Source organism: Squalius cephalus (genome assembly GCF_949319135.1).
Source record: "Squalius cephalus genome assembly, chromosome: 19".
Lineage (NCBI taxonomy): Eukaryota > Metazoa > Chordata > Actinopteri > Cypriniformes > Leuciscidae > Squalius > Squalius cephalus.
Window position 1 is genome coordinate 25025392 of NC_137140.1, and position 26768 is coordinate 25052159.

Consider the following 26768-nt stretch of genomic DNA (forward strand, 5'->3'; position numbering starts at 1 on the left):
ACGGACTGCAAACAGCATTTTATGTTGATTTTTAGACCTTATTTCCAAAGGAAGAGTTTGACCTCTGTAAGGAGAAAGGCAAAGAGACAGGAGCGAGTCCAAAGAGAGAAAGAGTTGATGTTTTTGTATGTTCATGCATAACACATAGATACCCCCCCCCCCCCCCCCCCCCCCACACACACACACACACAAGCTCACACATTCTGTCAGGGTGGCTGTGTTGTTATTTTTGGAAGAGCACAGAACAGATTTTGATCATGCTAATGTTTGAGCACTTGCCCTCATGCTGAATCTTTGTTCTGACCCAGAAATGTGTCTGTATTTGCAAACAGCATGTATAAATGCAGACAGGAGCAAGCGAATGCAGATAGGGAGCGATGGAGAGATTTATATGACTGATCGTGTATGACATGTCTAATGATTGATGATGACAGCAGATCCCCTTAAACTACGTGCTGGACTTGCAAAGGTAACTAGCGGAGACATGTTTCTTGCATTGGATGAATTGAACAGAACTGATGGGAACATGCAGAACACTGTGGGTACCACCGGAGTGCAGGAAGTAATGCAGTCACGCTTACTGTAAACCTGTCTGACCAGTCTCAGGTAGCCTGAATTTTAACTACGGATAAATTCCATTCCTTATTGCAGTTTTTTCTATCTTATTCTATCTTATTCTTATCCTCCCACTTTGACAGGAACAGACCGTCTGACTGACGGCGACCAGCTGCAGTTTGTTTTGCTTTAATATTAGGGTTGGATTATCTAAAAAAGATTAGCACAATAATTGGCATGAAAAAAAAAAAAATTTAAGTCACAAACAGTTGTACAGATAACACGGAAAATAAAGCAGAAAAGTGTGTGTGCATGTGTGTATGTGTGAGAGAGAGTACACAACTGCTCACACTATACTGTAAGATTTTTTTTTTAGATTTCAAAACTTTGAGTCTCTTATGCTTTCTAAAGCATATTGCAATTTGTGCATTTCAGTATAATCTTTCTATTATTTTATTTATTCTTGTGTATATATTCTTGTGTATATATATATATATGTATATATAAACCTAAAGGATTATTAGGAACACCATACTAATACTGTGTTTGACCCCCTTTCGCCTTCAGAACTGCCTTAATTCTACGTGGCATTGATTCAACAAGGTGCAGAAAGCATTCTTTAGAAATGTTGGCCCATATTGATAGGATTGCATCTTGCAGTTGATGGAGATTTGTGGGATGCACATCCAGGGCACGAAGCTCCGTTCCACCACATCCCAAAGATGCTCTATTGGCTTGAGATCTGGTGACTGTGGGGGCCATTTTAGTACAGTGAACTCATTGTCATGTTCAAGAAACCAATTCGAAATGATTCGAGCTTTGTGACGTGCATTATCCTGCTGGAAGTAGCCATCAGAGGATGGGTACATGGTGGTCATAAAGGGATGGACATGGTCAGAAACAATGCTCAGGTAGGCCGTGGCATTTAAACGATCCCCAATTGGCACTAAGGGACCTAAAGTGTGCCAAGAAAACATCCCCCACACCATTACACCACCACCACCATCCTGCACAGTGGTAACAAGGCATGATGGATCCATGTTCTCATTCTGTTTACGCCAAATTCTGACTCTACCATCTGAATGTCTCAACAGAAATCGAGACTCATCAGACCAGGCAACATTTTTCCAATCTTCAACTGTCCAATTTTGGTGAGCTCGTGCAAATTGTAGCCTCTTTTTCCTATTTGTAGTGGAGATGAGTGGTACCCGGTGGGGTCTTCTGCTGTTGTAGCCCATCCGCCTCAAGGTTGTGCGTGTTGTGGCTTCACAAATGCTTTGCTGCATACCTCGGTTGTAACGAGTGGTTATTTCAGTCAAAGTTGCTCTTCTATCAGCTTGAATCAGTCAGCCCATTCTCCTCTGACCTCTAGCATCAACAAGGCATTTTCGCCCACAGGACTGCCGCATACTGGATGTTTTTCCCTTTTCACACCATTCTTTGTAAACCCTAGAAATGGTTGTGCGTGAAAATCCCAGTAACTGAGCAGATTGTGAAATACTCGGACCGGCCCGTCTGGCACCAACAACCATGCCACGCTCAAAATTGCTTAAATCACCTTTCTTTCCCATTCTGACATTCAGTTAGGAGTTCAGGAGATTGTCTTGACCAGGACCACACCCCTAAATGCATTGAAGCAACTGCCATGTTGATTAGATAATTGCATTAATGAGAAATTGAACAGGTGTTCCTAATAATACTTTAGGTGAGTGTATATATATATATATTCTGCATGTGATTATTTATTAGGTTAAAGAAGTTTCCATTTTCAAGTGCAAAATGCATCACAGTCCATCAGTTGGTCAGTGAAGGACTGTGGGCGGTCTGTAAGCAAGGATTGACTTTTGTAGTTAATGAACTCATCTCGTTTAGCAATGAATTTCCTGGTTGATCTAAAGATTGACTATCCTGGTCAATGACTCATTGCATCTAGGGCTGATAAAGATGCTAGCTGATGAGATCATTTTAAATGTCAGCTGACCCTCCTGTAGAACCTGCCAGATACAGTGTTAAAAACAACAGTGTTGTTCACTCTTCCCATCCTCCAATTAAAACACCATGGAGAGACGGAAGGGGGAGGCATCAAGATAAAATAACTAATGTTCCCTCATTGCCTCTCTGCATGCTTCGAGGTTGAGACTAATTCAATTAGCAGAGCTGAGCCGAAGGCTTTTTGTCACAGCCCCTGAACTAAGGGCATTAGAGTTTGTGTTGGAATGACTGTAATGGCCCTGTCCCTGATCATGAGAAAGTCAGGAAATCTATCCAATGCTTATGTAATATTGTACATAAATGCCAAGTACTAGTTATTGCTAGTGAATCTATACGAAAATAACTAATATCAGATGTTTCGGAAAATGACCTGATCTTTGAAAATTAAGGCCTCGTCGGCCATCTATCTGCACAGATCCTCATCGAAGACAGGTTTCTGTGGTTTCTCCCAAGGTTTTGTTCTCCACTGATTGAGTTTGGGTTTCTTACCACTGTCACCTTTTGGCTTGCTAAGTTGAGGACTTCCTTTCTTCTGTGAAATTAAATTTTGTTTTGGACCCCCATGAACTTCATTAGACATAAATATAATTGAAACATTCTTCAGAATACCTTTATTTTCTAGATCATTAGAGTTTAGAACAAAATGTGGGTGAGAAATTGAATTTTCATTTTTAGGTGAACTATTATGTGTGTGTTAAACATTTACCAAATATGACATTGTTACTGTTTAATTTTGATTTGAAGAAATAATATATATAATGACTGTAATGACCAGCCGACTATACGTTTCCTTTAAAAAAAAAATTGCTTATCTGAAAGATACCTAAAAGTATAATGACCACTGAAGGCACAACACTTTTTAAAGAACCTCTTATTATAATTGTATTGGTGGGCACATGTCAGTCTGCATGCTGTAGCTATATCTGAAAAAGCTCTTCATTCGTGTTATTTTCTTGCTGCAGCTGCTCTCAGAATTTGCCCCCTTTCACCATTCTCATTACAAGATTAAGTAAAACTGTGCATAGCTATCAGTGCACATAGCTGCCATCAGCACTGACACTTGCATGGTGATGTACATTCTGCTCTCCAGCACTCTTTCACTTACTCTTTTTTCTCTCTCTCTCTCTCTCTCTCTCTCTCTCTATGAAGAATAAGAGTACTTTCTTGTTTCCGTGCCAAAATGCAGGGTATCCGCTGCATTATAATGTAGGATATACGTCCTTTTGACCAGATTCTAAAAAAAGGGAGAATTGTACAAGTATTAATGTTAGCAGTATACTGCTATTATATACTAGGTAGCCACCATTTGAATGATGTTTAGTGGTGAGTGAGTCATCACTTTTTAATTACATTATAAAAGAGCCTCTAAATTCTGATTGGATGAGCCACACTCAAAACCATTGTTTTATTATTTTTTCTCTAAAAGTTCACCCAATTCAGCTACAAAGAGCTTTCTAAAAGGGAATAATACCACATAAAGCATTACACATATGTTTAAAGAGCCCTCTGCACTCTTCATTGTAATCAGTGTGAATCATTGTGGAATCCGATTGTGACAAATAACATGTAGAAAGTGGGTTAACTCTGTTGACAAAGAAAATTGCCTATTGCACTGAACAGATTTTCCGGTCCCCTATGTTGTATTTTTAGAAGCCCTACAGAGTTGGTTTGAGTTTAATTTTATGCATTGTTCCTTATTTTTATCAGAGGTATGTGATTTAGCCTTCTGAAATCTTTAGATGCATCTCACCTGAGCTTTAAAGGGGATGCAAAAATCACTTTTATATGGTGTTTGCATATAAATGTGTCTTTGCAGTGTGTGGACACCATACAATGAAAAAAATCAATTCACTCTTTTTTTTTTTTTTTGAATCCTCAAAAAGCCTAAACACTCTCAATAATCAAGCCGTTTGGATTCAATATGATGTCATATTGCTCATGCTCCGCCCACGACCGCTGACGGACTGTCCCGTATTAGCATATTTCCGCCCTCAGCCATTTGTATACTGTCTGCCAAGGCAGCACTTTACGTGTCTTGTGTCGACACATGCCCCACGGAAGAGAGAGGTGGGGTGAGCAGTTGCTCATTATTATTTAAAGAGACATGCACCGAAACGGGTCGCTGTGAACAGAGCTATTTTTGAGGAGGTAAAAAGGGTGTTGTTTTACACAACCATTGAGGAATTTTAACCAAAGTATGTTACAAAATTTACATGAAGACCCTAAAGAATCATACCAACTTGTGGAAAATGGGCATCGAATGACCCCTTTAAAAGCCATCTCTTTGACTCATCTTACTACTGACAGTGCAGCGGCGATGCTCATTCAAGCTTCATACATGTCTTAAAACGTTAAAGTAACGTCCATTTTCAGGGGTTTGTTTTCTTATGTGTCAGAGTGTATTGTGTGTCATTGCATCTTTCAACAGACATATTCTCATACACTATTAATGACATTTTAAATCGCTGAGATGGGCTGCTGTACAGTAAAAACCCTGTTTGGGAAGTGTTGTCATGGCAGTTGTTTTCACCATCTGATCTGACACGAAACCTTAACGTATCACTTTTGAACTTTGTTGAACCCTGACCTCACTTGACCTTGTTTCCATAGTAACAAAGATGTGTGCTGATCCATGTAGAAAATGAACTGTGATTCACTCTCCCAGGTGACATTGCCTGTCGCTTAGCCGTATCATCACCTCTCAGTCATCCTGTTGCCTTGCTGTTTTACTGTGACAGGACATGCTTTAGTAGAAAAAAAATATACTATGAAAGTCAATGGTGCTCCACAACTGTTTGGTTACCAACATTCTTTAAAATATCTTCTTTTGTGTTCAACAGAAGAAAGAAACTTTTGTAAGGTTTGGAACAACATGAGGGTGAATAAATGATGATCGAATTTTCATTTTTGGGTAAACTAACCCTTTAAGTCCTGAGTTTAGTTCTGTTCTTAGTCTGGTATTGTCTTGTTTATTTATACAAGCTGTTATGCTGCCTTTGTTTACTCCTTTGATTCCTGGATAATTGTGTTTCATTTGATTAAAGCACTATAGCGAATCCCTTCTTCTGCTCATCCATGCCGAAGACGTTGCAATGATATTAATAATCAATGTTTGAAATGGCACCTATAGAAGTTTAAAAAAAACCACATAAATTAAATACACTACCTTTCAAAAGATATGGGGTATTTTTTTGAAGACTGCATTATTTGATCAAAAATACAATAAAACAGCAATACTGTGATGTGATATAATATTATTACAATTTATAATAACTGTTGGCTGTTTTAATATATTTTACGCATGTAATTTAGTCCTGTGATGGAAAAATGTCTTCAGTGTCAAATGATCTTTCTGATATCATCCTAATATGCTGATTTTGTGCTCAAAAACACATTTATATTATTATATTATATTACATTATCAATGTTGAAAACTGTTATGCTGCTTAATGTTTTTTGTGGAAACCTATTTTTTCAGGATTATTTGATGAATAGGAAATTCTCTCCCACACACTCATGGTGCTGCCACCAGGTAGTTATTGTACATTCATTACTTTGGCTTACTGCCCAACATTTAGCACTTTCTCCAGCCAAAATCCTAAAATAACAATGCATCTACAACACTGCTTTGATATACTAATAATGATGAACAAAACACCAACTATCTCTCATGCTTAACATACAGGCCTAATGGCATTTTCATTGTTATTAGGCGAGTCAGTTTGCATTTGGGTTTTGTTGGTGCGTTTAACCCCTCTGTTGAAGCTTGCACAGTGATCCATATCCACAGAATGATTTCATTCTGGGATGCGACACCCACAGAGCTATGCTGAGTGGTTGATGCCCCATCCAGCCTGTCATCTCAGCAGTCACCAGCTTATTGTATTTTAACAGTAGCACAATGCATGTTTCCAGACAATAGGGATGGGTTCAGGCAGACTTCCCAAAATATTTAGCCTGCCTGTAAATCACATGTGACAGTTGACAGGCACTTCCTGTCCGAGACAATGCTGTCACTGATTCACAGCCTCATCTGGAGGAGCCGGGCCACAGAATATCAAATTTATATTTTTATGCATTTCCTACAGTCAAGACCATCAGTATGAGCCAAGTTAAGCCAAGGAAATTAGTTCTTAAAACATGCATCAACAAAGTCAACAAATTATTTATAAAATATGCTTGGTATGCATCAATAGCTATGTTTACATGCAACCAAATAATCGATTATCACTGATGGCTCGATAAGACAGAAAAGCCTTCATGTAAATGCCTAAATCGAACTGGGCTGCATTTCTCAAAAGCACTGTAAGTCTAAGTAGATTGTAGAACCACTGGCACCAATGGTCTGTACGATCACTTAGCTCACAATGCCTTTGAGAAATGCAGCCCTGATTGAGGTTGTTTCGAATTAAATTTCTATTAGATTGGTAGGGGTGGTGTAGACCTTAAATACTGCATATAAATGCTTGAATCTGACTATTTTCTCAATTGGATTCAAAAATACCTTGTGCATGAGCGTAGTACCATGATCATTATGTTTACAGACTGGCAAAAATTACAATCATACTCACTGTAGTTCCGGTGACATTACTGCGATGGCTTTCTCCTGTTCTGTACGTGGCGTCTGGGCTCTGCTCATGTGCTGAAGTTTTGTTCAGAATACATAATGCACATGTAAACGAATATGTGAATAGGACATATTTAAAAAGTTTAGGGTTCATTATGAACATCACTTTCAGAATCTGAAATTCATCAAGATTGACAAACCTGATAAATATTACCATTTATCTAACCAATCTGATTTTGAGCTTTAACCAAGGTTACACGATGAACTTTCACTCAGACAATGGTATTTAAGTTTTACTGACATGCATGCATCAAGACCTGACCCAAGTCGAACATTTTGTTTTAAGTGTCTGGCATAAAGATTGTTTAGTCAGTGTATTTAATGTCTATTCGCACAATCCAATACATTGGAATTGCCAAGAAGTTTCCTAGAAGCAATTATTTCATCTAGTCTTAAATTGAAAACAGTCAAGGGGGATGTAGTCTTGTTGGCATAGAAACCAAGTTACATGGTTTAATTACGCTTTGGCTAGTTATGCTTTTAACGCAACAACAACTGGATCAGGGACCTTTCAGCATTCTCTAGGGCAATTGCTTTATAAATTTCAATTAGCATGCTAATATAACCTTATTGAATAGCATTGTAGTGTAACTGCATAATGAGTCCCAGAGAAAACAATAACAACAACAAAATACTAGGAACTCTTGTGAAAAAAAAACATAAAGGCATTGCATGAAAGCTAGCAGCTGTTCCACTGCTGATAAAACAGGTAAGTCTTTAGTTGGGGGCTGTTTTCATTTAGCGGCGTGGGTGACAGGGTGAAAGTGTGCCCTACAGCATTGCAATACTGAGACCTAACATGGTACAGAACAAGTGGGTGGTCATAGTTTTAAGAGGAATTTAAAAAAGATGACAGACTTACCACTTCAGGGGGGAAAAACTGGGGTGTATATATAGATGTATATCTTTGTAGTAGGCCTATCTGTATTCTGCTTCTAACCTTAAACCAGATATAAAATATCACTATGGAATGACATAGCCTATATCTTCTGGCATCTCTGTTCAACTTCATCAAATTTTTTGAGCAACCAAGTAGCTTATAGATAATTGGAAGATACGTTTACTCACTTGAATGTAACTATGGACCAGAAAAGGCTACAACTCTGAATTTAAATTCTTTGATAACTTTTCCCCCAAGCATATAAGCTTATTTTTATTGCTGATTTTCTATGACTTTATAGGTGTTAGTTTATATAAATGTACATTATATATTTAATACTGTGTTTTATAAAGGTACATTATATATTTAATACTGTGTTTTTTCATGTTATTGGTGGATTGGTGACATGGGAACTGTGGGTAGCCGTGGGAAATTGGATATTACAGTTGTCATCAAAATTATTCAACCCCCATTGCAAATCAGGTTTATTGGCTAAATGTACTGACAGCTGTTTGCAATAAACAAATCAAACAAAAGTAATTGAAATAGCTCAACACAACAAATGTTTCAAGTGGTTTCCCCAAATTCAACTGAAAGTGCAACTTTTAATGACTTCTGCAGTCTCAAAATTATTCCACCCCTTCATGGCAAGCATATTTAGTACTTAATAGAACACCCTTTTGCTGGTATAACCCTCTGCAAACGAGATGTATGACCAGACAATAGCTTCTGGCAGCCCATTCCTCTTAGCCCCTTCTTCATGAGCAATGGCCTTCAGTTCAGTAATATTCTTGGGTTTGCGTGCTGCAACGGCTTTCTTCAAATCCCACCAGAGATTTTCTGTGGGGTTCAAGTCAGGTGACTGATGGCCACTGTAGAATCTTCCAGGACTTCTTCTGCAACCTGGAAGGAGAAACATGTGACTAATGAAAACAAACTGTGACATAACACCCCCTCTGAGTAGGCGTGATCTTGCGCCGTAAGAAGAACATAAACAGATGAGGGAGGAGGTTTTGGAGGCGGGCGAGGAGCTGGAGAAGGGCAGGTGATGGCAGGACGACGATCCCCTGACGGTGACGGTGGAGATGGTCTGCAAGCACAGACCCAGAGCTCCCCAGTGCCGACAGACCATGGCGGAGTCGAGAGAGAGAGGAGTCCAGATGGTGACGAGGCCGATGGCAACTGGGGGACGACCGACGGAGACAGAGCCGGTGGATCTGCAGGCACCGACCGAGGGTTGAGGGAGCTGAGCGACATCACTGGTGCAGGAGACCCAGGCGATGTCACAGCAACGAGCGTCGTAGGTGGAGCCAGAGTTCCCGAGGGCTGGGGCGGCGACGGTGTGCGCGAGGACAGAGGCGATGCTGACGGGAAAGAGGAACCTGCTGCAGTTGAAGGGGTGGAGGGATGGAGCGCAGTGAATAGCCCGAAAGTCCGTGGTGGAAGTGGTGAGACGACTGACCAAGGGGGAGCAGGTGGGATGAGGGAACCCGAAGGAGCCACTCTGGTGGAGCCGATAGGTCGGCGGGCCGAGATGGAGCAAAGAGATCCGAGGCCGGAAGTGGAGCCGAAGGATCCTCCTGGATAGGCACTGCTGGTGGTTGCTCGACCTGTGGCTCAACGTCAATGCAGGGACTCCCCAGAGACGGCGCAGGGCTGCAAGCATCCAGCAGCGATGGGACTGGAGAACTGGCTGAACTCTGTAGTGGTGGTGATGAAATGAGACTTGAGATGACAAAGGTAATTATGACACGGTTCACACAGGATTGAGCAAAAAAAAGTTCCCAGTTCCCAGACAATACCCCATCGAAGTCTATCAGCCTGCTGTTTCAGGCACTACTTCTGGGGCGATGGCAAGCTCTGTCCTCTTATCCTCAGGCTCTGACTCGTTCGTCGCGGCGGGTGGTGCCGCTCGGTCTGCGGGGGGCTCACGTGACTTCTCCACGTCGATGGTGGTGAAACGCGCTCTGGGTCTGGCAGTGGGTGGGGCGCAACGCTCTCCAGACACCTCACGACAGCTTCACTCCAACTCAGTCCGGTGGTGTCTGGAAGGTTGATGGTGTTGTGAAAGTTCACCCCGATCTAGAACAGGTTCTTTAAGGTCTCGTCATCCAGGGAGCTGGTGACGGCCAAACAAACAAAATCTTTGAAAAAATAAAATAAATTATGGCTCTCCTGACTCAGGACAACAGACTTTGCCCGTTTGTCCATATTGGGCGGTCCGATCGTCTGTTACGGTGGTTTGCAGGAAGGCAGACGAATAATATATATATAATATATATATATATATATATATATAATATAATATTTTTTTTTTTTAAATAATCATGTGCACGGATAAATAACTTATTATAAATACTGCAATAATCCATAAAAAAATTATTTTGATTTCATGGTGACATTAAAGGGACACTATGCAAGTCTGAGTGTTTTTTCTCTACGAGCTCCCCCTAGTGTCTGGTAGTATAATGCTTTCAAACACTCTGTCGTAAAAACGAACTGTTGTCCCTCCCCCCTTGCCACGAGCAACCCAGCTGATCAGCTGTCAACCTAGCTGAGCAGAGGAACCGGCTATTTCAAAGCCAGTTATGTCTACCGAGGCAAGTAAAGCAATATTTTCTTTCCAACTGATGGCGATTTTTTTATTTATTGTGTTGTCATGCATACTAGTATTTTTACCGGGAACGAACGATATGAACGAGGCGAACTACTGCTTTCGTGTTTGTTTGTTTGTTTGTTTTTGGGAGAATGGGCATGAGCATAAAAAAAATATATATATCGGAGGCTAATATTTGTCTAAAGTTATATTAGCAAGGTCTATAAGTTCATCTGGTAGAATGATGGTTTACCTTTGCTTGTCTAAGAAAACAGAACGTTTTTTCTAGCTGTGCAACATTTTGCGCGTCTGATATTGCCTACTATCAGACGCGTTGACTTAGTGACATAAAATAAAAGTGTAAGTTACACAAATAAAACCGACAGAGGAACGGCCAAACAACTACAGAAATCAAACGTGTTTGCTATGACAATGCTAACATCAAAGTTATAGTATCTAGCGTACTAGTAAGCCCCTAACAGACAGCGATCATAATAAAAACCTTTACAGACAATAGCAAACATCCTGAGGTCGCAATTACTTGAAATTTAAATATTAAACACAGTTTATTCCAAAGATACCTAACTTACAAGTGCAACAGCAGGATCAGCATCCGTTTTGCAGGCTTCTGTTTCTCTCAGTTCTCACCATTCTGAAAAAGCCGGTCCGATATATTTACTCGAGTCTGACTTCTTGCTCGGTCAGTCTCCCGTTTCCTCTTTCGTTGGTCCTCCGACAAAGATTTCCTAGCTTTCTGCTTCTTTTTTACAGGCTCAGCCTCAGCCATAACTCAATCTATCGTTGCCCTTTGCTTATAGCTAGCCCGCCGGTGCTTGAATAGGGGCGTGTACGTGTGCAGTGCCGTCAAGCAATTCGTTACATCGCGAGACCTGATATCACGCGATACTTCCTGACACCGACCCGCGTCCCAAAGTTGCAAGTGAGTTTTTTCCGCTCTCGGGCACCAGGGGGGTGCGAAACCACCACCATTCAACCCGAAATAAGTAATATAACCATTCCACTGACTCCGAAGCTGTTCAGTTAAGGTTAAAAAGTTACCTAGAGCACCTTTAACTCATGGTGTCATTTGCATGGCACGGCTGGTGATGTCAACATACCGCTCCTTGTAGAAAAAAAAGGTTTTTGTGACTTTTGTGTCATAAGTATGTGAGTGAGATTTTAATCTCAGTTGTTTTGAGAAATATCATAAAGTGTTGTTAATTTATTTATGTAGGCTAAACTTTTTTAGAGTATATCTTTAACACCTTCGAGTACACCTTTTACAATTTTTACTGAAAACCTCACTCTCACACGTTTTATAGGGTCTTTCCATAGACATAATTATTTTATACTGTACAAACTGTATATTCTATCCCCCTAACCCTACCCCTAAACCTACCCTTCACAGAAAACGTAATGCATTTTTTACATTTTCAAAAAACATCACTTAGTATGATTTATAAGCTGTTTTCCTCATGTGGACTAAAACATTTCCCCACAAGGATAATTTGTCCTCTTTGTGGGGACATTGGCCGGGCCATTCTACAGAACTGGTGCAAACTGATGTCCCACAAACAAAAAACACATTTAAAAATAATTAATTATTCAAATTTTAGATTTTTACAAATATCCTTCCATTATCTATTGAATCCCACAATAATATTTTAAATATCAGTAAGCTTAATATATAAAATCATCATTTATTGGGTACTTTCAATTGGGAGGGGGCTGTCCCAAACCCTAACCCCTAAATTTCAACTTGTGAAAATGGTATTGAAATGTTTTTTTTTTATTTTTTTTTTTTTTTTATTGTTGTTTTTAAAAATATCTTCTTTTTTTTAAAAAAAAGTGAAGTAAAAACAACAACATTTATTTTATATTTTATTTTTTAAATCATGAAACTGTATGTAAAAAAATGTGTCCTGCATTTTCATGTCAATACCGAAACAGTGTGTGTTTTAGTCCATTGGCTGAGACTGATTTTAACCACACCCCTAGATTTTTGATCAGGAAATATTCCTGTGTCCCTCTTTCTCATAGTCTCTCTTTCATTGTAGATAGGTACCATCATGTTGAGGGAAATGTTTTCAAAAGTTTGAAAATCTGTGAGTAACTTTAAGGAACGTCACTACCAAACACCTTTTTTTCTGCAATTAAGCAAACTTTTTTGGGTGTTATTCCATAAAATTTAGTTTTTATGTGTGTACAACTGTTCAGAACTGTGCTAGGTAACCTTGTGCTGGTTATCATCTTTGAGCAAGGCTCAAAAGTATCTAAAATTTGTCACTACCGAAACAGTCACTACCAAAATGTGGTGAAGTTTCGGTTGTGACATCATCGAGTGTTACTCGATAAAATTTAGTTTTTATGTGTGTACAACTGTTCAGAACTGTGCTAGTTAATCATGTGCTGATTAGCATCTTTGAGTTAGGCTCAAAAGTATCTAAAATTGTCACTACCGAAACATGTCATCGTTGTTTTAGTAGTGACAAAAGGGAACACATAATCATTTATTTGGGGGAAATAAACTAAATTTTAGTACAGTTATGCAAATCATTAGTAGCTTAGTATGTTTTAGTAATGTTTTAGTATACGAGTTAAAATTCTGTAATGTGATGAGGTTGACATTACCGTCACTATAGCGAATGTGTGCCGTCATGACCGAAACATGCATGTTTTGTCTAAAATAAAGCATATTGAATTATCAACTAAGATGTTAGTGTAGTGTTTGGTTCAATGTATATTCAAAGTAATGAACCCTTAACTTTGAAATCAGTATGATTAACTTCATGCTTTTTACAAAGAAAGATTGGATTCAAAATACAACCAATATGATAAATTACATTTAAAATATTGTTAAAATTGTCATTGTTATTGATTTACCGGTGGAAACTTTTTTTAAAAAATAGCAAAAAATATATTTACAAGGTAGATGTAAACAAAATATTAATAGTCCAATATAAGCCTTCTTATTAAATAATTTATTATTGTGTTTTGGTAGTGACGAATTTGGGGAGAGGAAAAATATTCCAAAACTTTCTGAAAATCAATATGATAATTAACTGCACAATTACAAAAAATGTGTACCTTGGATATTATACAATTTGCATGTATACAAAATGTGTGAAAAAATACAAAAATGTAAGACCTTTCCAACTCTGACTTTGAACCAGTTCTGTAGAATGGCCCATACAAATAGGCTTGGCTACGCAGACAAACACAAATAGAAATCTTAAGGATGATTAAGAAACGCTTTTAAGAAATAACAGGGTGAAACCTCCCGATGTGATTCTCCAAAACGCGCTACATGCGAAAGGTAAAACCTGGTAGGTTGTCTCTTTAAATCAGCGCTGCAGCGCTGATGTGCCCGCGAGCTCAGATGGTTACAACCATTTCCACCTCTGCAGTGGGTAACTGTAATCGCGCGCGCTCAACAGCGCCGCTCACGCGACCGACGACATTGCATTGTTTCCACACGAATTCTCTCTATCCTCTATCCCACGCTAAAGTGAAAACTTGTCAGACGCCTTTTTGGGGGTGGGAAGAATACATTTTACCTAGGCTAGAATTCATCCCACGATATTTCTGAGAGAAACTTTTATTTTTCTCCCCCTCAATATTATTACTTTAATAGTCCATCATCTGACGTGTTTCCGTTAACGGTGGTGAGAGGAGAACTCTGACCACCTACTGACCACCACTTTTGAGGAGTAAAGTTGAGGTTGGGCCTGTTGCTAATGATGGGAACAAATCTGAATAAATCCAAAAGGTCTGTTTACGACTTCAAACGCCTTCTTCAAAATTAGTACATTTCACAGGCTTATATGAGGTAATACTAGTAAATATGTTAATATTGTCATGTGTTCATTTTTTTTTTTTTTTTTTTTTTTTTTTTTTGTGTGTGTGTAAAATATAGGCTCCTGATTACAACAAAACACATCATGTGAACAAGTCACCACATGGTTTAATTTACACGAGACTTAAGTTATAGCCAAACATTTCTTGGTTCATTTCGAGTCGGACATGAGGAAAGCATTACCTTGGGGTTAAGTAAGTGAGTCACAAATTTCAGTAACAGCTCTCCCAATGAGCAAACGTGTACTGATTAAATATAAAGAACCGGCTCATAAGAGTCATTTGTTCGAGAATCGGACTAGCTTGTGGTAGCCTATATATTTTTGAATCACTAAAAGAACCGGCTCATAAGAGTCTTTGGTTAAACATTGTTCGCGCTGTATCATGTCTCCTGCTGATTCAGTGGCGGTGTTGCAGTGGATGGTAGTACGGGAAACACTCAGAGTATTTCACCACGGTGTTCCTTTTGCATCGGCGGAACAATGCAGATTCGAGAATCGTTACCGGAACCGAACGTCATGAAAATCATTTGGTTCTGCTATTTTTTTTGAAAAATGGAACCGGTTGATCGGTTCTCGGTTCGCATCCCAAGATCTGATATTTGTCTTCCTTAGAGATGCATGGAGTAGCCTATATTACGCGCTCACGCTCGTCAAGCCTTTCAGATAACGGGATGTAAAGATGGGGTACGACACCAGTTGCTCTCTTTAAAATAGGTAAGGATATTTGCAGTAGGCTAAACGTTTTAGATAGTAGCCTTGGCAATCTCGTTCTGATACTGCAAGTGATATTCACAAAATAGGGTAGCTCATGAATTCACGCACCTATACGTTCATTTAAAAAACATTTTTCTGATGAAAGTCTTCAGTGTGCCATTTTGGGAAGGTAAGGTAAAGGGGTGTTGGCTATGTTTGCTCGTCATAAGGTTACGATTTTGGAGACACTAGAGAGTGTTCCGTTCCTAGGGCTTTGAAATAGCAGCAAGGCTATTTTAAAACCTTTATTACACTGCCTACGCTGTGAAGTGGTCGTCTTGCTCTTTTTCTCGGATGATTGTGCTTTAACATTTGCACGAGTGATATTTACTAAGACTTACGTCACGGCGAATGCGCACGTGCCCAACGGAAATCGCCGCAAATGACTTAAGTTCAATAATTCTGAGCCGACTTTTAACAAGGAATGGTTAGTGTTGGTGTTCGCATTGTTTTTTTTTTTTTTTGCTTATATTATCGGATGTTCTGCAGCCTCTCCTGTCGGAGAATGACCCTCCCTCAGCGCCTGTCGGAATGCCGTTTCTCTCCGCGTGCACAAGGGCCACGCGCCAGATGGCCACATCATAACCGACTGTGATACTTGATACTATTGCATTAAAGCTGGACCTTAACTTTGCGGATCTGATGGTGAGTGATTCTAAGTACCTAATTTATATTTTTAGTTTAGTTTAAGGCTGTTCATGTTACGAGATAAAACTTTGCTGTCTCTTCATCTCTTATCCACACACAAAAAAACTTTAGATGATGACCTACTGTTTCTCTTTTTAGCTACTAATGGCAGTGAATTGAGAGGTTTTGTTTTTTCACCAAACAAACGGGCGTTTGCAGTGGGCAGTAGCATTGATCTCCGATGTGATATACGAAATTAAAGCGATGCCTCACAATGGCATCGCATCATAGATTAACGTTGCATTTTCTCAGGGGCAGAGAAAGAGGATCCATTTGTTACTAGTGCCAGACGCTTGCTCAATATCGCCGCACTGTTAAATTAACTTTATTCAATTACGTATAGTCGATGCACTGTCTTTGAATCTCTGAAAATGGTAGAGATTGTGTAGAAGGGATTTAGTCAGAGGGTAACCGCACTGGTGGCTCTGGAAGCTGGAGTGCGCGTGTGATGAATATCAATTGTCATTGTCAGCTAATCATCACAAGGGGCCGTGGCGTGTCTGTGGCATTGGTTATCCCTGAGGCAAAGGCGATTTTACTTTGTTTTCCGATTACAATGTTTTTTATCTGTGCCAGCACCAAAGTATAGAGGCTACTCGCGGTTGTATGACGTGAATAGGTTTTAATTGTGTGCGTTATGACGTCTAAATTGGCTGTTTGACGTCGGCTGTCGCCGCTTCCTCTTTTCAGATATCTAGCCAATCAGGTCACTGCTATCAGCCAACGTTTTCTTTTTCACCGCACAGAAAGCACAGCAGATCACAGCAGCACCACGGAGAGTGCCTTTAGCGCTTTATCGGGTTTAAGCACCAAGGACAGAGACCCGAACCAACTAGGCCTACAGTCAATGACAAGTGTTAAAAAATGGCCTTGATCTAATAATTTAACAACCTCGATCTCAGCAAGGGCGTAGGTTTGCTTTGAAAATAGGGTCATATTGCAGGGAGGCAGGGTAAAAGATTAGATTATAATCTTTTTTAAACAAACCACAGTTTAAAACAGCGAGTCACACAGGAACCTGATTAGAGTGTTGATGTTGAGAAATGCCACTGCGTGGGCGTACTTCATGTTAAAAATAATATTTATTCTAGGCTTATTAAGGCTCATTTGTATACTTTTCTCAAGCCTCACAATTTTAGATATTACAGTTAACCTCTTCTGTCATTTTTATTTATTTATTTATTATTATTATTATTATATATATTTTTTTAAATGAACCAGTCATTACATTACATTAAGCATTATCCTTCTGTCTGGTCAGCGGTGAACCTGATCTTAGGCAATAGAGGGTGCATGTTTGCCACACAGTATACTGACCAACATATGTCATTATTATTATTATTACATTTTTTTGAAACAAAGTAGTTTGGGGCCCAAATATCAGGGCATTTCCCTACTATCCCTATCTAAATGTATGTCTGTAGATCTCAAAATGCATTTTAAATGTAGTCAGCAGCAGGTTTCCCAGTGCTGCTTTTATTTACTCAGTCTTCTATGTAGTGTTCTGTGTGCTTATGAGTATGATATTTTATTGTAATTAATATCCCATCTTCTACTGTTTTCTAGATATTAGGTGATCAGGATCACCCAGAAAATATTTAAATATTAATAGATATAAATAAAATTAAATATTGATTATTTCATTAGCGTTCTTGTAGAGGCAGTGGTGAGACAGAACACAAGTTAAATAGGAAACCAATATCCTGGATGAGCGGTCAGTTGTACAGCATTGTCCGTATCCAAAAATATCTGATTGCTGAATGCTGCGATTTGACCAATCAGAAACGAGATTTTCAGAGAGCTGTGTAAAAATATGAAGTATGTTCTCCCGAGCACCACATTATCCATTAGACCTTGCAAAAGAGCTTTTTCAGATTACAGAGGACATGAAAGTGCAAGGGATGTGCAGAGCAGCTCTCTTAAACAGCACACTCGTGCATACTTTCCACAAGGATTACAGTGAAGATCATAGCTCCCTACCACCAACATTGCAGATGAAAATTGAATTGCATAGTAAAGTTAGTTTAATTATAGATCATATGGTAATTCATTTTAGTTGTTTATACGGTAGGGAAATCTTGAATATTAAACAGTATTTGTAGAAAGAATACAAAGACGGTTGTTATATAATGGGTGTTTTACTGCTTTTTGTTTTGTGCTGTGTGTGTGAGAGAGAGAAGGAGAGAGAGCGTGTGTGTGTGTGTGCATGCAAGCCTATGGGCCTTGTGGATGCATCTGCATGTGACTTTTATATATTAAGCTATGTATGTTTGCAACATTTGTACTCATGTGTAAATATGAGTGTGCACAGTTGGTATATGTTTATGAATATATCTGTAAACGCCTGCAACAAGCCCAAACCGTCATATTCTGTTGGAAAGATGAGTCTGTGCACTGGAGCAGACTGATTGACCAAGTTTTGTCTCTAAGATAAGCATGCTCACTGAGGCACACAGAAGGAGAGGCCAAGAACACTCTTAATGCTCAATATGCATCAGAGACCTAAATATGGAGGAGTCACACCAATTTTTATAACATCATATATATTAGTATGAACAAGTTTTATGAGATTGGACAGTTTCAGCTTTGTAGACGTTGTATTGATCAATCAATTTCAGTGCCTCATTAAATATCACTTTACTCATACATCTGGGAGAAAAGTGTCAATCACTTTGGCCCCTGAACGTACAATATACCCTAATCAATTTAAGAGCTATAGGCTATAGCGATATAGAAGCTATTTCGCTAATCATATTGAATCCAAGCACAGTCTGTCTGAGTGAGAAAGCATGGTGTCTTAGTGACAGCAGCCGGTCCTTTCCCATTGTTTCACTGCCTCCATTTGCTTTTGAATTGGATCTGTCAGTTTTCATATGATCGCCCTCTCAAAACTCCCAACAATTTGTCTCTCAATGGCACATATTTTAAAACTGATTTTAGATGTCATGTTTTATCAGTTCTTGCATCCACATAGTATATTTAGTTTTCTTTTTCCAGGTCTGTGATATTGTGATTGCATTTACACTTCTGGCACCAAATGTGCTATCGACAGGTCTGGATTGTTACTACTTGAAGAAAGAGAGTCAGTTCACAGAATGTTAGCAGAGGGTCATAAAACCCCAAAACACATTTTTTGAGATGTTAACAGATATGTACAGGTTAAACGTCAATGAAAACAATAGCACTCATTATGTTTATTATTAAGAGAAAGATGGTTATTTTTTCGTTTTTCTGAGCCATATCCGGTTTAAAACGCAAAGAGTGGTGATTGACTGGCGTGGCATCACTGCGCTGTATTACACACGAGATCGCATTACAGCTGAGAATTCAAATGTGACAAGTCCGGCTCGGCGCTGTTCGTTCACCTCTGTCTGTTAAGCATTGCGTTCGGTCACAAATTTCATAAGTGTATGTTTCCTCAGTACAGTGTTGTTTGCATTTTCTCCGTGATGAGGTCAGAACTGGAGTTTGACTACCAACATACAGAAAATATGTCTGTAACAATATTTAATTCGTAACAATAAGTTAACGAACCGGAGTGTGTTTCAAGTTTTTACGTTCATAATTCACATACTCTCCTGCTCCAAACTTGAACCAGCACCATATATTCTTTATTACCCCAACTCTGTTGTTGTTGTTGTTGTTTTTTCCTCCACTCATATTTTAATATTCTTTTTTCTGAATAATGTGTTGCATGTCTGTGTTTTATTGGTTGTACACTCCCTCTACACTTTTCCACAGCTTTACACACCCATTTTTTTAGTCTTTTTCAAAGCTGAGGTGTGAATGACCAGGCTAAAACAGGGAGGGGGTGTATAGAGAAAGAGATAGAGTTAGTATAGAGAGATGTCAAATAAATATCCTAAAGGAGTGTTCTGTGAAATTCCTAGATTTTCCTGTAGTGAGGTGACCCTGATTAGATCTTTATTTAGAGCAAACTCTGACTGTAGCGTACCCCAAAGCCTTGATAAACGTTTTATGGGCAAACTGTTTGAAATGACTTTCTCTCAAATGCTTTGGGGCACTAAAGGAGTTGATATTTATCAGCATTAACTTTCTGTGCAACAGTGGTTTGATGTCTTAGGGCATTAAAGGTACGGTATCTTTGCTGAAGAACTGAGGTCAAAGGATCAATAATGTGACGCTGAGTGATGCTTTATGGGAATCTGATTAATGGGCAGCAATTGTGCTGATCTCACCTTGGATTAAAGCAGACATGCACTCTGGGAGACAGGGACACAAGTGCAAAAAATATTATCAAGCTAAATCATATACAATGCAGGACATATTTTAGGGTTCTTTTTATTTTTTTTATGCATGTTTTCATAGCTAATATCTTCATGGACCAAATTGATATGTCCTAGTTAAAGGCTGTCTTTTATTTTTGTAATGGGCAATCTTGTAGATAATATAATTCTGATTATTTCTTTTTACCTAAATATAACTTGCTGAAGATTGAAGGAAGTGTTGAATGACGTCTGCATGTTATTCTCTCGTTTAAAGATGGAGACTAAAGGGAAGTGGCTGTTTTAATGTGGAGCGTACACTCTTAAAAATAACATTCCAAAAGGGAGTTATCGCATCGATGCAATAGACCTAATTCAGAGCAGCGCCATGACAGGTATGAAAGTGAGGCTGTGAGGAATAGTATTACCATGTTTTCTATGGCATCCACTGTAAAACGCAATATAAAGCTCCTAGATCACCTAGCATTTTCCACGGCTCATGCAGTCTACTGAAATTTCTTGGAAAGATATTTTTGCAAAGATGGTGCTGCTGTAAATGTCTCTAAAAAAAGAGAAAAAAAGGCTCTTCCCCAAAGAGCCTTTCAGTGAACAGTTCTTAAAAAGAATAATTTTTAGTGTGAAGAACATTTTAATAATCCAAAGAACCTTTTTTCACTATAAAGAACCTTTAGTGCAATAGAAAGGTTCCATGGATGTTAAAGGTTCTTCGTGAAACCATTGATACCAATAAAGAACCTTTATTTTTAAGAGTGTATTTTGTCTGTTGGAGTGAAAAGAAATGCATGTACATCTGTGGTGCTGCTTTCCAGAGGGGAAGGAGCCCTTCAGGCACACAACAAAGGAAATCTTCGGGCTGGGTGATAAAATAGACATGCTGAAAGAGATTGATGCGTATGGGGGTGTAGTCTTTGACTCAAAGGGACGAGACTCTCCTCTCCTATTGTTTTTCTTTCTTCTGGTCTCCCCCTCCCACTCACCCCTTTTTGTTCTTCCTCTTATTTCACATCAAAATAGATATAACTGTTTTACTGGTCAGCTTCTTAAATCCAACAACTTTTATTCATGTTGTGCATCTGTACCATAACACATACTTCATCACCAATAGACTGACTTTTTCAAGCACTACATGAACAAAGTGGTATGAAGAGTCAGTTAAAAGTCTGCAACCAAAGATGGACACGAACAATGTGCATTAATAAATATATAGAAACAAATTAGGGAAATGTGCATGTACAATATAAAGACTATTGCATTTTTATCATCTGACATGTTCTTTTAAAAAAGTCATCTCATATTCTGATTTTATTGACAGGATTTAAAGAGGGTGCTGTCCTTTCCTCCATATCCAGGGGATTATCTGCACCCAGTGGTGTACGCCTGCACTGCAGTGATGTTGCTCTGCCTGCTGATTTCTATCATGACATACATTGTACACCACAGGTATGTACTATAATTAAGCTGCACCAGTGACATAAATGATTAAATACAGCATAGATCTGAAAAAAATAACTGTTAGTTCATTAGAGTTGAGCATGCACTGATATTGACATTCTGACTGATATTATATCATATACACGACAGTTCAAAAGTATGGGGTCAGTAGATTTTTTTAATGGTTTTTGAAAGAAGTCTCCTATGCTCACCAAATGCAAACTGTAAGTTTCCTTACTGTGACCCTGAATCACAAAACAGCCAACAATACATTGTATGGGTCAAAATTATCGATTTTTCTTTTATGCCAAAAATCATTAGGCTATTAAGTAAAGATCATGTTCCATGAAGATATTTTGTACATTTCCTACCATAAATATATAAAACATTTATTTTTGTGAGTGAATGCAGCACAATCGCGAACATAAATGGACAACTTTAAAGGCGATTTTCTCAATGTTTCGATTTTTTGCACCCTCAGATTCAAGATTTTCAAATAGTTGTATCTCGGACAAATATTGTCCTATCCTAACAAACAATACATAAATGGAAAGCTTATTTATTCAGCTTCCAGATGATGTAGACATCTCAATTTAAAAAAAATGACCCATGTGACTGGTTTTGTGGTCCACAGATGAAAACTGTAAAAGGTTTAATTAGGTTTAAGTAATATACATTAGTGTGTTTTGTTACATGTTATGTTATTTAGTTAATGTTTATATATAGTAGAGACAAGTGAGACGAGAAATAATATAAAAAGAAAATTAGTCAAAACTGAGAATTTGGTAGAAGAAACATAGACCATCTCTTTATTGTCTTGCTGTAATCTCTTCCAAAAGTCCATTCTAAAAATGTATTGCTCAAAGGTTGCTCTTTCTTTCTTTCTTTTTTGATTACATTGGGGGTTTTCACTTTTAATGGACAGGACAGTAGGCAGGAAACAATGGGAGAGGCAAGAAGGGAACAGGAGCAGGAAAAGTCCCTTTAGCTGGGACTTGAAATCCTGCTGTCTGATGTGCAGTTGTGTCTCGATGTCGATGTGCTGCCCACAAGGCTGTGGCAGAGGTTTCTCTAAGCTCAGAATACTAAGGGCTGATTATTCTCTTATGTCTCATTTAGGTATCAGCTTTGTCTTCAGATGTCTTCAATTTTATTTTAGGAGAAACATGTAATATATATATATATATATATATATATATATATATATATATTTTTTTTTTTTTATTTATTTTTTTTTTTCAGTAATGTAAATACTGAAACTGTAACTTAAATAGCATTATACATTTCAGAATATCAAGGGTTACTAGTTTAAATTTAACTTCAATGACAATGCATGTATATTGTGTTTGATTTGAATGGTGTGGATTAAGTTTGAGACTACCCAGAAGGAAAAAAAGATCAAAAATAAGATCTCTAACATCCCAAATGTTTCTCCTAGACAGAAATTAGGTTACATAAACATCAAATGGCGACTTTTGATTGAGTCTCCTATCCTGCTTCTCAAACTTGTCTCCTGAAACATTTTTTTATCACTCTCACAATGGTCTCCATTAAAGTTTTAGAAGAGATCTCAACATCACACACTGTGCTCAGATTTTTTCTCCTTAGCTAGAGACTCTGACTTTCTCATACTTTAGTCTCCTCTAAAGTTTAGAGAGATCTCAACAACTTTCCAAAGTGTGCACCAAGTCAAGTACTTGAAAGGCACTAAATGAAGTTAAAAAATAAATAAATTCAGAGCCTTTATTAAGAGTAAAATGGTTTAGATTAGAATTAATCTTAATTGTTCGCATAAAATAGACCAGCACAGTTTATGTGCACAGGGCACATCATTTGTTCTTGGAAACAGGAATGTACCTGGTGCTTTTATCAGAACTGATTTTCAGAAGTCATTCTAAAGGAACAGTCCCCCTGGAGCTTACTTTGCTGAAAGGTACATTGAATCCCTTATGACTCAATCCTTAACTAATATGATTATTAATACATATGGTAGAAATGCTCATATTGAGTTCATATTAAGATCTCTTCTAACTTTTAGAGACAAACGTGAGGGCTTCCGAGTTTCTAGCTAAGGAGGAAAATCTGAGCACAGTGTGTGATGTTGTAGAAATCTCTTCTGAACTTAGGAGGAGATGAATGTGAGAGCTTTAGAGTCTCTAGCTAAGGAGAAAAATCTGAGCTCAGTGTGTGATGTTGTTAAGATCTCTTCTAAACTTTAGAGGAGACAAAAATGAGACCTCCAGAGTCTGTAGCTTAGTAGAAAAACCTTGGCATAGTGTGTGATGTTTTCGAAATCTCGTCTGAAACTGAAAGGAGATCAAAATGAGACCACCAAAGTCTTTAATTTAGTGGGAAATCTGAGCACAGTGTCTAATTTTATTGAGGTCTCTTCTACCTTTTTAAAGGAGACACATTTTAGAGTCTCTAGCAAAGAAGGCAAATATTAGCACAGTGTGTGATGTTGTTGAGCTTTTGTCTCATGAGACAAGTGTGAAAAGCAGGAGACTCAAGCAAAAGTCTCCATTTAATTTTAAAGTAACCTCATTTATGTCTAGGAGATGTTAAAGAGATCTCATTTTTTATTTTTCTTTCCACTGGGTTGGTATAATGGATAAATTAACAAGGACAATTTGGAGCTGAAATTAGTTTGAAATGAATCCACATTTAAATAAACACTGGCCAATAAATATCAACAGGACTACTGGTACTGATAAATAAAGATGACTAATATTAGCCAAATACCAATACATTAATAATATACTTTTTGGTCTAATGTCTTTCTGCAGCCAGAATTCAGTGATGTTTACTAGTGAAATGTTACATTTTACATAGTGCCTTTTTATATTGTCTTTCCTCCACTGAAAACATATTTGGAGCACCAGTACTAACACTGGAAGGTCACAGTAAGGATTGTTTTTGGGACAGTCTGCCACGATATTGCTGTGATCCTGAGTCAGACCGCCAATATTTATAGTATCATCACCCCTAACTGTCACAGTTATTTCCAGTGAGTAATGCTTGCTCTGTGGAGAGGGGGCCACTTCTAACCTTAGAGGGTCGGTGCCAAATTTAGTGAGCCACTCTACTTTGAGACACTTTGCAGACGGGGTCAAAAAGATTCTTTAGTCATAGCATTGCGCTTCAAAGGCAGTTACTTGTCCCCTTCAGTGGTAAGCTGTTGATGTATTACTCATGGCGCAACTGTCTCTTCATCTGACATGAGTGTGTGTGTCTCTGCAGCATAATCCGAATCAGCAGGAAAGGATGGCACATGCTCCTCAACTTCCTCTTCCACACTGCCGTGACGTTTGGGGTGTTTGCAGGGGGCATCAACCAGATCAAGTACCCTGTGATCTGTCAAGTGGTAAGTCTCCCAGTTCTCTACCCTGTTTCTTTGGCCTGAGCGAACCACATTATTCATGCACTGTGTCTGTGGCTCTCAGCTCAGAGTCACTGTAGCATATGGCCTCTTTGACTCCTGAATTAGCATGGTCGCCATTTACTAAGGCACAGAGGGCTTTGTTTGGCAGGGCTGCTCAGTGGTGAGAGGCTAATGCACTGGGGCTCTCGGATTGCCATAGCCTTTCAAAGTGTAGCACTTATTCCTTCATCAGAGACATTTTCCAGCCTGGATCAGTGAGTTAGATTAATTTGATTATGTTTATAGCTGCATGCTTATTAAACACATTTTACTTAATGACAGCAGTTGATTCTCTGTCAGTAAAGGTTTAAAAGCATCAGATTTATGACTGGACGCATAATGAACATGCATTAGACATGCGGCCCGTACACAGTATATCTACAGCAGGGCAGTGATGACTGTCAAATTCTTCCTCTTTCATATTAATCAAGAATTAAAAGAAACATGTAATTTGTCAAATATTTCAAATAAAAACATGACAGTATCAGGGTTGTGAATTGAATTTGAATTGGAATGACAGGAAGAGAAATGTATTGAATTGCAGGGAAGTGTTTTGCTGCTTACTCGCTATTTCAAGCTGTATGATGAAAAAGACAACTGTTTAAGAGTTTGTGTTCTTGAGTACACCTGTCTGGTTCTGGAAGCATTCATGCTAGATCATCTCATTCACATTGCTTAGGAATCATTTGCATAATCTAAATATTTAGTTTAATTTTAAATAGTTAATGTATTTATGTGACTAACATTTGTTCTAACATTTATTTACATCTTCCTAAATGTAAATATGAATACATTTATTTTTTATACATTTACACAATTTATTGAAAAAACACGACTGATACTCACAGCACATAATCATTTACATCCAGTACCCCATATAAAAGTCATGTTTATCTTATATGAACGGATGGGTAGGAAGATTTCTTTTATGCAGTAAGTGCATTGGACCAAAGAGGACAACAGCATGACCTCACTGTCTGAGGAGGATTACCTCAAACTCCCCCTCAGTGCATCCTTCCTCACACACCAAGGCGGCTACACACACACTTCTGCTTCAGTTTTCTGTGCCAGTCTGCCCTCTATGAGTGAGCTTTCAATGTTTAATATTTCATCTTGTTCGTTGACAGGTTGGCATTATCTTGCACTACTCCTCCCTCTCTAGCATGCTATGGTTGCTCTTCACTGCCAGAAATATTTGCAAGGAGGTGTCCAAGGCTCCGCCCATACCTCAGGACAGGGACCCTCCCACACAAGCACGCCCTAAAGCCACCATTTTAAGGTACACAGCATGAATGTCCATGAATTCACTAAAGATTGAGAATTCTAATTCAGAACTGGGGTTATTTTTCAAAAAAAATCAGGAGTACTTAGGATTTCTCAGAATCTCTCATGTTTTCCAAGGGTGCATTTAAAAACAAACAAACATTAAAAACAGTAATATTGTGATACATTATTACACTTTAAAATAACTGTTTTCTATTGTAATATATTTTAAGATGTAATGTATTCCTGTGATGGCGAACAAACTCAAAAGACTAATTCCTGTGACTCAAAAGAGCAGCATTTATTTGAACTAATTAAAAATATTTTGCAACATTAAAAATGTATTTACTGTCACTTTTGATTTTATTCCTTTCTGCATAAAAGTATTCATTTGTTTAAAAAAAATCTTACCGACCCCAATATTTTGAACAGTAGTGTATATATTTTTTCTTTTAAGAA

The 26768-nt window shown here is 38.4% G+C and overlaps 1 protein-coding gene across 2 annotated transcripts in view; it reads left to right on the top strand.

Annotated features, from left to right (window-relative positions):
• Positions 1 to 26768, top strand: part of adgra1a (adhesion G protein-coupled receptor A1a) — a 33154-nt gene that overhangs the window by 2768 nt on the left and 3618 nt on the right. Inside the window, exons 1-5 of one of the 2 annotated variants that reach the window (XM_079851854.1) lie at positions 14902 to 15221; positions 15750 to 15905; positions 21507 to 21634; positions 24866 to 24989; positions 26174 to 26325. In XM_079851854.1, coding sequence (XP_079707980.1) covers positions 15903 to 15905; positions 21507 to 21634; positions 24866 to 24989; positions 26174 to 26325 — 407 coding nt within the window. In that variant the 5' untranslated portion in view covers positions 14902 to 15221; positions 15750 to 15902. Of the gene's footprint in view, positions 1 to 14901; positions 15222 to 15749; positions 15906 to 21506; positions 21635 to 24865; positions 24990 to 26173; positions 26326 to 26768 lie in introns of those variants that run through there. The other variant, XM_079851855.1, reaches the window with a different exon arrangement.